The sequence below is a fragment of the Microcaecilia unicolor genome, chromosome 3, assembly GCF_901765095.1.
Source record: "Microcaecilia unicolor chromosome 3, aMicUni1.1, whole genome shotgun sequence".
Classification (NCBI taxonomy): Eukaryota; Metazoa; Chordata; class Amphibia; order Gymnophiona; family Siphonopidae; genus Microcaecilia; species Microcaecilia unicolor.
Window position 1 is genome coordinate 388,721,088 of NC_044033.1, and position 12,567 is coordinate 388,733,654.

The window sequence follows — 12,567 nt, forward strand, 5'->3', positions numbered from 1 at the left end:
CAGTGCCCAACGAATGCTGGCTCCTCCCATGACCAAAAGCCTTGAATTTGGTCGTTTTTGAGTTGGGTGTCCTCGGTTTGCATTATAGGCGAAAACTGAGGCCACCCATCTCTAAGGTCTACGATCTCAACATTTAGATCGACCTAAATATTGAGATTTGGGCGTCCCCGACCGTATTATCGAAACAAAAGATGGATGCCCATCTTGTTTCGATAATACGGGTTGCCCCGCCCCTTTACGGAGCCGTCCTTAGAAATTGGCGCCCCTGTTCGATTATGCCCCTCCACGTGGCAGAGTGATGCTTTTATACGAAAATCCCAAGTCCAGATTCTACTTCTCAGATTAGCTGTGGCTCAGAATGCTACAGAGACATCATTCCTAGCCCCAAATGAGAGAGTTTTGACCATGTAGGGCCAGATTCTATATATGGCAACTAAAAACTAGTCACGTCTGATTTACGCACCTAGCAGTGTTCTATAAGCTGCGTCAACATGGTTTATAGAATAGTGCATAGGCCGGGTGGATGCTCCTAGATTTAGGCACTTCCATTTATGCCAGTGAAAAGCTGGAGTCAATTCCTGCACCTAAATCTAGGCACGCTCTCCCAAATTCTATAACCATGCATGTAGATGTGATTGATGGCTCCTACATGCCCACACTCCTCTCATGACCGTGCCTCCTTTTTGGCTGCGCGCATAGGAATTTACATGCACTACTTTTTAGAATATGCCTAAAAAGAAGTGCATGTAAATTCCAATTATATCCAATTAATGTTGATAATTGGTCATTATCAGCCAATTATCTTGACTAATTGGGTCATTACTTAATTTAGTAGAGCACGTATATTGACTGCACGCACAAATTTACGCTCACTACCCAGAGTGCCATGTATAGAATCCGGAGGTTAAGGGCTACACTTAATAGCCAAAGTCAAGGAGGGTGGGAGCCATGGTCTGTGGCTCCTGGCCAAGGACTTTTACTGTATTGCCTGTTTAGATCAGAGAAAGAGAGTATGTGAAAAAAAGGGCAGACAATCCCCAGGTAGTTTCAAATCAAATTTTATAGCTTTTTAATTCAGAAGAGACTAGTTTCAGATGAGTGGGAGGCCCAAAGGAACAAGACTAAACTGCTAGGGCACCCCCCACCCCTCACCCCAAAAAATGGCATAAGATATAGGAATATATATAGAAAAGCCAGTCTAGTCATCACGTGCCATCAACAGGGTTCATTATTAGAATGTCCTTTTTATCACTGAAGGGACATCTTAATCAAATGATTAATTAAATTAAAGCTGTAACATCATTTATACCTTCTCCCAATCAACACATGTTTATTAAAATTAAGGCTGTCCTAAGGTTGCAGTAGTAATTGCTTTCTGTTTTTAGGTCCTGTACTGTAACACTTTGTCATGTTGGAAAATATCAACCTTAATTTAAAATAGACTCAATTAAAAAAATGTTGTGCAGCATGTAAAGAAAATACTTTTACAACATCTGGAATCCTGACTCTTTTTTTAAGCAATATTGCATTATTATTTTAGAAGCTGCAGATTTTTAAGGAGGAACTGTAGGCGTGCAGAGCAGCATATGTTGACTTTATAATCATTCAACCAACCCCTTATATATAAAGTCTGAACATATATACACCCTGAACCACCTTTTTATATTTATTGTAAAAGTATGCACAGTTCCAAGAAGGTATATATTTATATACGTCCCATGTGTCGGCCTGTTCTAGGTCAGAATTTGGGTAGAGTATAGGCATAATTGCAGTTTATATGCACTGTTTATAAATACACTTGTACGATTGTACTTTACGCCTACCCTCGAGCAGGTATAAATGTCCATAGCTTCAATTTGGGTGCAATTTCTACTACTTTGCCCCTAGTATTTTATAAAGACAGAAAGATGCCTATTGGGCTTATTTTCAAAAGAGAAGGACGTCCATCTTTCGACATAAATCGGAAGATGGATGTCCTTCTCCCAGGGATGTCCAAATCGGTGTAATCGAAACCTGATTTAGGACGTCTCCAACTGCACTCCATCGCAAGCACATCCAAAGTTCAAGGGGGCATGTTGGAGGCTTAACGAAGGCAGGACTTGGTTGTGCCTAACACTTGGATGTCTTTGACCCATAATCGAAAAAACAAGGACATCCCTAACGAACACTTGGACGTTTTTACCCAGACCTGTTTTTCTTATGACTAAGGCACAAAAAGGTGCCCAAAATGACCAGATGACCACCGGAGAGAATCGGGAATGACCTTCTGTTACTCCCCCAGTGGTCACTAACCCCCTCCTACCCTCAAAAAACATCTTTCAAAATATGTCGTGCCAGCCTCAGATGTAATACTCAGGTCCATGACAGCGCATGCAGGTCCCTGGAGCAGTTTATTGGGTACTGGAATGCACTTCAGACAGGCGGACCTAGGCCCATACCCCCACTACCTGTTACATTTGTGGAAGGAACAGCGAGCTCTCCAAAACCCACCACAAACCTACTGTAGCCATATATAGGTGCCCCCCCTTCACCTTAAGGGCTATGATAGTGATGTATAGTTGTGGGTAGTGGGTTTGGGGGTTTTGGGGGGGGCTCAGCACACAAGGTAAGGAGCTATGTTCCTGGGATCAATTTATGAAGTCCACTGCAGTGCCCCCTAGGGTGCCCGGTTGCTGTCCTGGCATGTCAGGGGGACCAGTGCACTACAAATGCTGGCTCCTCCCACAATCAAATGGCTTGCATTTGGACATTTTTGACATGGATGTCTTTGGTTTCGAAAATCGCCGAAAGTCAGAAATGTCCATGTCTAGGGATGACCAAATCTAGGGATGTCCAAATTTAAGGATTTGGACATCTCTGACGGTATTTTCAAAACAAAAGGTGGACGTCCATCTTGTTTTGAAAATACGGGTTTCCCTGCCCCTGGAATTCGTCGTTTTGGAAGGACGTCCAAATCGCAACTTGGATGTCCCTTTCAAAAATGCCCCTCCATGTGTTTTTTCCAAACAGGCTGCAAATAGGCACCTACTTTCCCTTCACATGTTAGCGATCTGTTATAATAACATTACTCGCTAAAAGGATGGGAGTTTGTTGGCTATCCTTAATCTCTTTAGTTCTTGTGATGTAAAGGAAAAGTCAAACCTTCACTGAACCTTCCATAAGGCACTTTCTGCATGTCATGGTATCTAGTATTACATATTTGGTGATGAAGAGCAGCCACCAAAGCACATGGTTGAATCTACCTGTCATTTAGATAGAAGACATGTTCCCATATTCCCAAGAACCCACTTGCGCTTCTCATTTTCTGTTTGAAGATCATCTTGACTTTCATAGGAAACTCAAATCTTGAAACCAACCTGCACAGCAAACAAGAACTGGGAACTTAAGGGAATGGTGTGCTGCAGGTGAAGAATGATGACATCGAAGTCATCTATGAAGCAACTGAACGCTGCTACCAACCACCAGAAACTGTCAATTTCTATTTGTAAAAAGTATATGTGAATATTTTAAAAAGTAAAAGAATATCTTAATATATTCTTTTTCCTGGTAGATTTCTCCGCTTCTTTGGGCTTCAGGCTTATTTTGAACCAGTCGATTTTGGGTTCAGTGCTATGAATCTTCATTAGTTGGCTACATAATTTTCCCCAGTTTTATAACCCCATCTTCTGTAACCATTGAATTGACAATCCTTGCCCAAGGACAACAGATCATAGCACCCTCTGGAACACATTATGGGCTAAATTCTATATATGGCACCTGTAAAATCCACGTGGTAAAAAAATACACCTAGGCATATTCTCTAAAGTATGCCTAAATTTTATAGAGTAGGCTTAAATTTCTACACAGTGTATGCCTCTCCACATGACCATATTTGGTCATGTCTATTTAGGACACGTTTTACTTGGTGTAAATCACGACACCTAAATTAGGCACAGAATGGGTGTATTCTATAATAATGCACAAAAAATGCCTATGACCCACCCATTCCACGCCCATAACCATGTCCCCTTTTTAACTATGTGACTTGGAATTTACATACACCACGTTAACAGAATATGCTTAATGAGTTCTGCACGTAAAACGTAATTAATGCCAATTAGTATCCAATTAGCGCAGATTAGCTAGTTAACCAATTAATTTACATGCATTGTTGTAGAATATGCTTTAATGTCTGTTAGAAGATTAAGGTGCGATATATAGAATCCCGGAGTGTGTGTGCACCCCAAAACAGGTCACTATATATAGGTACCTAGAGGGCACCTGATTTGAGCTTATTCTGTAAAGGAAAATAGGTGCCTTTCCTTTATAGAATACTAACATAACGGTATATATACATGTGTACGATTAAGTGTGAACTCTTAATGTTAGCCATCGAGCTACTGTAATGCTCGCACCTAAATACTTGAGATATGCACATAATTTAAAGTGTTCTACACATGTAAATAGAAGTCTCATCCAGACTCAACTCATGTGAACGCCTACCTGTCAAATGTGCGCTATGTAAGATATGCATGTTATTTACAATTTAGGTGGATTTTTGGCATTTAAACGTATGTGAATACATACACATGTATATGCTAGTATTCTAATCATTTACACGCCTACTTTATACAATTACCCCCAAGTTATCACTGAGGACCCAATGCTCAAAAGTCACCATTAAATACTGTGTGCGTCTATATCCACAGCTGAACTTACCGATTTTGAAATAGCGATTGATGCTCAAAGTAAATTGGATGGAAATGAGATGTGTGGAAATTCTGCAAGCGGCTCGGTAGGGAAAGCACCTAGCACATGTGCAGAACAGTCTCTCAATAAACATCCATGTTCTGCATATGCCTGGGGAAAAAGTTATGCGTCCAGTAACATCACATTTGGAGTTTCCTCTTTTTTTTTGTTCCACAAAACCTTTTTAACAGTACTGTTATGTGTGGGATACACACACACACACATATAATACACACACATGGCATCTTTCACACACACTCACAGATACTATTAACAATGTTCCACGGCAACTTTTAACACTACTGTTACGTGTTGGACACACAAACACATAATACACACACATCACACATTTCACACACACATGAATCCTATTAAAAAATGTAAGCAGACTGCTCCACCAAGAAGTTCTGCAAGCAGATTGCTCCACTGAAAGTCACCCTCATGCAAAGACAGCTCCAAACCTGCCGGAAAATTTTCCCCGTTAAAAGTAGGCTCTCCTTTCTGTGCAGCAGGGGCGTATCTGACCTTCAGCGGTAGGGGGGGCAGAGCCAAGGTGAGAGGGCACATTTTAGCCCCCCCCCCCGATGCCGCCGCCATCATTCATCGCCCACCGCCGCCGCCATCATCATCGCCGACATCCCCCCCCCCCCCCGCCGCCAACGCCCCTCTCGACCCCCCTGCCCGCTTGCTCGCCGTTGCCTAGCGGAGGAGTGGCCTAGTGGTTAGGGTGGTGGACTTTGGTCCTGGGGACCTGGGTTCGATTCGCACCAGGCACAGGCAGCTTGTGACTCTGGGCAAGTCACTTAACCCTCCATTGCCCCATGTAAGCCACATTGAGCCTGCCATGAGTGGGAAAGCGTGGGGTACAAATATAACAAAAATAAAAATAAAATAAATAAATACCTGGGCAGGACGTCAGACTCAGAAACCTGAAAGGAAAGAAGAAGACTTTGGCTGGCGGGGGACGGGGTCCCCGCCAGCCCAAGTAGGCGACGGCGAGCGAGCAGGCAGGTGAGCGGGCGGGGGGGTCGATAGTAGGGGGTCCAGGGCCAAATCTACAGGGGCCCTGGCCCCTGTGGCCCCATAGCAGCGACGCCCCTGCTGTGCAGTGCAGGGAAACGTCTGTGCATTGCACATAATGCTCATTTTAATACTAATGCCCATGGAAGGGCATTTTTGAAAGAAATGTCTAAATCAGAATTTGGACGTTTTACAAAGATGTCCAAATTCCAAATAGAAAAGAAGGTCATTTTCGAAAAAGATGGACGTCTATCTTTTGTGTTTGAAAAATACTATGGACGTCCTGTGATTTGGATGATTTGTGATTTGGACGTCTTTGTTTTTCGGCCATTTTCGGGGGGAAAAAACGTCAAAGTGTAAAACGTCCAAAATCAAGCCATTGGGACATAGGAGGAGCCAGCATTTTTAGTAGACTGGTCCCCCTGACATCCCAGGACAGCAATAGCCCATAATACCTGAAGCTGTCTTAGAGCCTGGTATCCCTTTTCAGCTTCACTTTCAAGGAAGAAGGAGAGGGACAGCAACCACTGGGGGTTAAGGAGGTGTCATGCTTTAATCCCCCCAGTGATCATCTGCTCAATTTAAAGTTACCGTATGTTAGACAGTTGCCCAACACAGGCTGTGTGTCGCCCAAAAAAAGGGCTGCATCAGGGGCTATAATAAACAAACATATCAAATTATAAAATCTAAACATTATAAAACATAAAATATTAAAAACCAAACCAGAGAAATATATATCTGTTTATTTTATAATTTTATAATTTGATATGTTTGTTTATTATAGCCCCTGACGCAGCCCTTTGTTTGGGCAAAACATGGCCTGTGTCGGGCAACTGTCTAACATACGGTATCCTATATAATAATTCTCACCTCCAACAGGATATGCCTGGGACCGTGCCTGCCGGAAGTGGTCTGCTAGGCAGGCACGCACTGAAGTCAGTGACGTCAGTGACAGACAATTTGGCAAAGCAAAACAATCTGAGTGCTGGCCATTAGGACACAGGGTTGATAGGAGAGTTTTAAAAGACTGAAGGAACTGAGTGTTAAATGGGGGGAGGAGGGGAGTTCTGAACGACTGAAAGACATGAACATTTGGGAAAGGAAAACAATCTGAATGCTGGCTATTAGGACACAGGGTAGATAGGAGAGTTTTAAAAGACTGAAGGAAACGAAAGTGTTAAACTGGAGAAGGGGGAGGAGGGAGTTGTGAACGACTGAAAGACATGTAAATTTGGGACAGGAAAACAATCTCAATGCTGGCCATTAGCACACAGTGTACATAGCAGAGTTTTAAGGACTGAAGGAACCGAAAGTGTTGGGGGGGGGGGGGGGCGGGGGCGGGCAAGTTCTGAATGAATGAACGAAATTAAAATTTACGAGAGGAACACAATCTGAATGCCGGACATTTGGACACAGGGTAGATAGGACACTTTTTTTAAAAAATGAAGGATGTGAAAGTGTTACATCTTGGGGGAGGGGTGAGGAGGAAAGCGGTGGGGTATCCGGATACTGGGCGTTAGGGCCACTGGGGTACATAGACTTTTGAAAGCCTTAAGGAACCCAAAGTGTGGGAAGGAGGAGGAAAAGGAGGGGAGGGAATGGGGTGAGGGGCATTAGGAACAGGGGAGGGGGCCCTGCCACACACTCTCATTCTCACACACACACTGTCACACAGACAGTCTCACTCTGTCACACACCCGCACATTCACTCTGGCCCTCTCTCTCAAACATACACACTCCCAGGAAAACCTTGCTAGCGCCCGTTTCATTCATTCCAGAAACGGGCCTTTTTTACTAGTCTTCAATAAAATATTTTGGATATTATACTGAAATGCTGGCTTATTCTCCACGTTGGATTTTGCAGATCATTTGCCTTGCTGTTTTCTGGGACCCTCATTTTTGCTTTGTTCCATTATGGCTGAAAGACGTCCAAGACTTAGGAACACCCAAGTCCTGCCTTGAACACGCCCCTGTCATGCCCCCTTGAGATTTGGATGTCCTTCTGACAGACTTCAGAGAAAGACGTCCAAAAAGAGGTTTTGATAATACTGATTTGGACGTTTCTGTGAGATAAATGCCCAAATGCTGACTTATGTCACTTTTTGGACGTCTATCTCTTTTGAAAATGAGCCCGCATGGTGATCGTGCTGATTGATTTTTAAGCGGTTTTTATATGAACCTGGCCATTAATATCCCATGAGATAATAATGAGATTGGACTGTGCACCTTATAAGAATTTGATTCCTCTCTATTACATTGTGTAAATTATTATTTTTTACTTGTATCTTGGGATTGTTTTTGTTGGTATATTCTAGGTCCTGGTTTCCTTATTGTCAACTTACCCTGAGCCTTTCAGAGGCCCTTTGATCACATGTGTCTTAATCTTCCATCTCAATGCATTCACCATCCGTGTTAAGGGTCTGCATGCATGAGAATGTGCATGGATAAGAATACAGAACTGTGACTACCCAGTCTCTGATGGACTGCAGTTAGATTTGGGTGCCCTTTGGGAAGTAGTTTGCCTTAGGAGCAATAGCTGGAGCTAATATGTTAGAACAGCACATGACCTCCAAACCTTTTCTATAATTTCAACTGTTCTCAAGGTAAAGATATTGAATAAATTAAACTTCAATCCTAAGAGCAGGTTTGTTTTGTTTTTACCTGAGACCTTTGCTGGTGACACCATGCACTTGACATACAGGATGATCATTTGAAGACATTTTCCTATTTCAGAACACAAAACTGCTTCAATTAACCTTTTCTAACTCTCCATTTCCTCCTTTCTTTTTAAGGAACGGCTGCTGCTGTCTATTTTGCCCAAACACGTTGCCGATGAAATGTTGAATGACATGAAGAAGGACCAGGATCAGAAAGAGCTGCAGCAGTTTAACACCATGTATATGTATCGACATGAGAATGTCAGGTAATGAGAATTAACATACTTCAAGATTAAAGTAAAATATGTATGGACAGTGGGTCAATGATTTTGTGGCATACACTGCTTGCTGCTATGTAGATACCTGCTAATTTCTAGGCCAGACGTCCATTCCCAGGCCCATCAGGTCTTGGGGTGCTGCAGAGACAATAGTCACAGTTCCCGGGAGCAAGAAAGTCATAGTCTTTGCATGATGGGGATACCTACTGGTCAGATTTAGATCCCATGATTACAGGGTTCCAGCAGCAGCCCTGATGTTTGGTAGCTAACCAATGACTGCCTCTGCAGAGCCTGGGCTAAGTGATTTAGCAGCAGAATTTAAAAATAGGTAAGAACATCCCAGGTAGTGTGCCATAACCCTGGTCCTGATTAAGCTGGAAGTCCAAGCAGCAGGATTAAGCTTGCAGGGCCAAAACAATTGTCAGATTGCAAGAATAAGATGAGATGTACTTTCCTATAATCATATGCTGGGCTGCAAAAGGAGAGGTATCACCAAGGTATCACTCCATTGAATATGTTATTACTTTAAGCTTTTGTTATCCACATTGAACCAATTCATTTTGGATAATTGTGGGATACAAATACTGTTATAAATAGAATTTTAAAAAATAGGAAACAAGAGATAATACTGCTTTTGTATGGATCAATAGTGAGATCCCACTTAGATCTGCCTTCTCGAGGACATTGAAAGGAGGAAATAGTTCAGAAAAGGGCTACTGAGGGCCTGTATATGGGGGTAATTCTACAAATTGGCACTAAGATTTAGGCATCACAATGGGGTGGGCTTAGGGCCAGTCCTGGGTGCACTTAAGCTATTATAGGATAGTAGCACAAAGCCATGTTTTCTTCTGAAAGTTGTGCATCCATTTATGTCATGTCCATTACTAGTGTAAGCTGGCACACCTAAGTATACCATGCAACACATGCAATTGACAGTTTCACCCATGTTATGCCCTCTTGCAATTGCATATTATTGAGATGGACATTGGGAAGCCATTGCTTGCCCTGTTATCGGAAGCATGGAAAGGTGCTACTAATTGGGTTTCTGCCAGGCACTTGAGACCTGGACTGGCTACTGGAAGTAGAATACTGGGCTAGATGGACCACTGGTCTGACTCAGTGTGGCTATTCTTAACCCCCAGATTCTATATATGGCACCTAGATTTGCATAATAAAAATAAAAGAAGTGGGAATAAAAAACAGGCTTATCCAAAGAACTGGAACCAAACCAAATATTAAAAATCAAAGAAACAATATTTATTGATTTTCTTTAAAACAGAACTCATTAATATATTCTTTAAAAAATGACTCGACACAAAGTTGTGTTTCGGCCTAGTGGCCTACAGGAGTCTATAAATAAAAACAATGAACAATAGATTTGCATGCCCAAGATGTGCAGACAATTTAATTGAGTAACAAGCCCTTAACTATCAATAATTGGGTGCTAAAAACCAATTATTGATCTTACATGGCACTCATTAAAATCTGTGTGCACATCTGGTTGCATGCTATTCTATAATGCATGGTACCTAACTCTAATAGCGCATAGCTCAAAAAGGGGCGTGTCCGTGGGTGCTCATATTTATAGAATACAGCCTCTGCTCGCCTAAGTTGGGCATCAGTATTTACATCAGGTTTCAGCAGGCGTAAGTCTGGTGCCTGAAGTTAGGGGTGAGAATTGGCACTAACCATGATTCTATTAAGGGTGCGCACCCTTTAAAGAACCACGCTTAGTGCTAATTGCTTCCTGGCACCAAATTCTGAGCACCATTTACTTAATTCAGGCCTAAGCGACATACACGCCCTTGGTATAATAGAGTGCCTAGCACTTACGCACATAACTTGAAATTATTGACACTAGTCACAAGCTAGTATTCTATAACATGCACATACTATTGGCATCTAATTTTAGGCACTAGTTTATAGGACTGCCCTTTAAATCACTGAAACTTTGCATGAGAAGAAATTCAAGGCCAAGAGATTATAATATGCAATTGGAAGAAGAAGAGAGGGAAGTGCAGAGGAAATTAATCTTAACTGAAGTGGTTGTAGATGCTGAAATAGTCATGCAAACCAAAAGAGAATTGAAACAGGCTTGGGCGGTGGTTGGAACTGTGGTGGAGCGGGTGAAAGAAATGGTTGGATTAGTTATAGAAACATATCTGCCCATTCCCAGAATGATAGAGGACCCAAGGGAGGAGAAAACAAAACATATAAGGAGAAATATTCCTAAAGATGGTCAAGATAGTGTGACTGACAACTGGACGATGTCCTTACAATAGGTAGTGATAAGAACAAGAAAGGGCAAATATCAGAACAGTGTAGGTAGTCAAACTGAACTGCTGACTACAGAAAGAGAGAGAGAGAGAGCCTTAGATGAGGTAGGGTACGCAGAACCAACCAGGTAGAGTTCATGGGCCAGTTGCTCCTTATCTGCAAACATTTACTATGCTAAAAGGATGTAGCCCAACCTGCAAAGAATCCAACAAAATTATAAAAAGTCACAGATCATCTAGCCCCGTGGCTCTTTTTTCAGAAAAGGCTGTTTTATTCATGTGTAACAAAAAGCAGAATTTTATTTGAAGATCAAATTACAGAACCGAACAAAAATCAGATGTATTTAGGAGGAAATTCTATAGCAGCTTGTCAAAATGTAGACACCAGATGTCCACGGACTGCAAGCCTGTTCTCTAAGACCAGTTATGGGCGTGAGCCCTATAGAATGCCAGCGTAAACTGGCCTCGCCACACTTACGTGTATTGAACACATTTGTGCAAGATGTATGGTTGGCATATACTTAATAATTACAGTATGCTGTAAGTAGCCCACATAAATACCAGCTACACCCATGACATGTCCATGCCCCTACCCTGCGAATGCCCCCTTGCATTTTCTTGGTAAGCCACTGGAGCATGTAAATATAGAAAAATGTTTGATGTGTTACTGCCATTTACACACGTAAGTATACAGTTACCCATGTCAATGGCAGTATTCTATAAGAATGATAGAGTTTCTCCCTGGAGCTTCACTGGTTACCAGGGCAGGCATGGGTTCAATTTAAGGTTTGCACAATGGCTAATAAGATTCTTTATGGATTAGCTCCAGCTTATGTGTCCAATTGGGTCCAGTTTACTAGTAAAGATAGAGGTGTTCGTGATAATTTATTGCTCCATTACCCCAATCCAAGCAGGTTGAAACATCAGATCATTTTTTCTACTAGTCTTAGGTACCAAGTACCTATAATATGGAATTCATTTCCTTTGTGTTTGAGAAAAACCCAATTTAGGAAATCTTTAAAAGCCTTCCTTTTCAAGAATTTTTTACCTAATGCTATGCCTGGTTATGTTTTTATGCTACTATTATTCATTTCGATTATGTTTGCTTAATTGTTTTCACAGGGTTTGCCTGTTTAATCTTCTTTATGATCCGCACAGAATATAAGAAGTGATGTAATGTAAACATTTGCGCGTGCAAATGGTTCTTAAATTTAGGTGGCTAGTTATAGAATGAGGGGGTTAAAGTACACTATGGCAATGTGGTCCTTAAGAATTTAGGGGCCAATATTGAAAGAGAGAGAACTGAGTAGGAGAGGCTGCTACCCAGTTCATCCCATTGACCGGGTTGTACCCAGATAGTACTGGAGAGGTCCATAGGTGGAGTCAGGGTGAAGCTGGGACACATCTGGTTAGCAATAATTTTCAGCCAACTAACCAGGTACATCCCAAATAAAGGGGGACATTTACTGAAGCTTAGCTAGAGTTATCTGCAGCAGAGCCAGTAGGAATAAAATGGGCCCTGCTGCAGATAGCTCGAGCTAAGCTTTAGTAAAAGACCCCCAAAGATAGGACAGCAAAAAAGCTGTCCTAACCTTATCTAGGTTGTTA

At 42.0% G+C, this 12,567-nt stretch overlaps 1 protein-coding gene across 1 annotated transcript in view; it reads left to right on the top strand.

The window, feature by feature from the left end:
- Positions 1-12,567, top strand: part of ADCY3 (adenylate cyclase 3) — a 343,482-nt gene that overhangs the window by 195,505 nt on the left and 135,410 nt on the right. Inside the window, exon 3 of the mRNA XM_030198682.1 lies at positions 8,541-8,671. Coding sequence (XP_030054542.1) covers positions 8,541-8,671 — 131 coding nt within the window. The remainder of the gene's footprint in view (positions 1-8,540; positions 8,672-12,567) is intronic.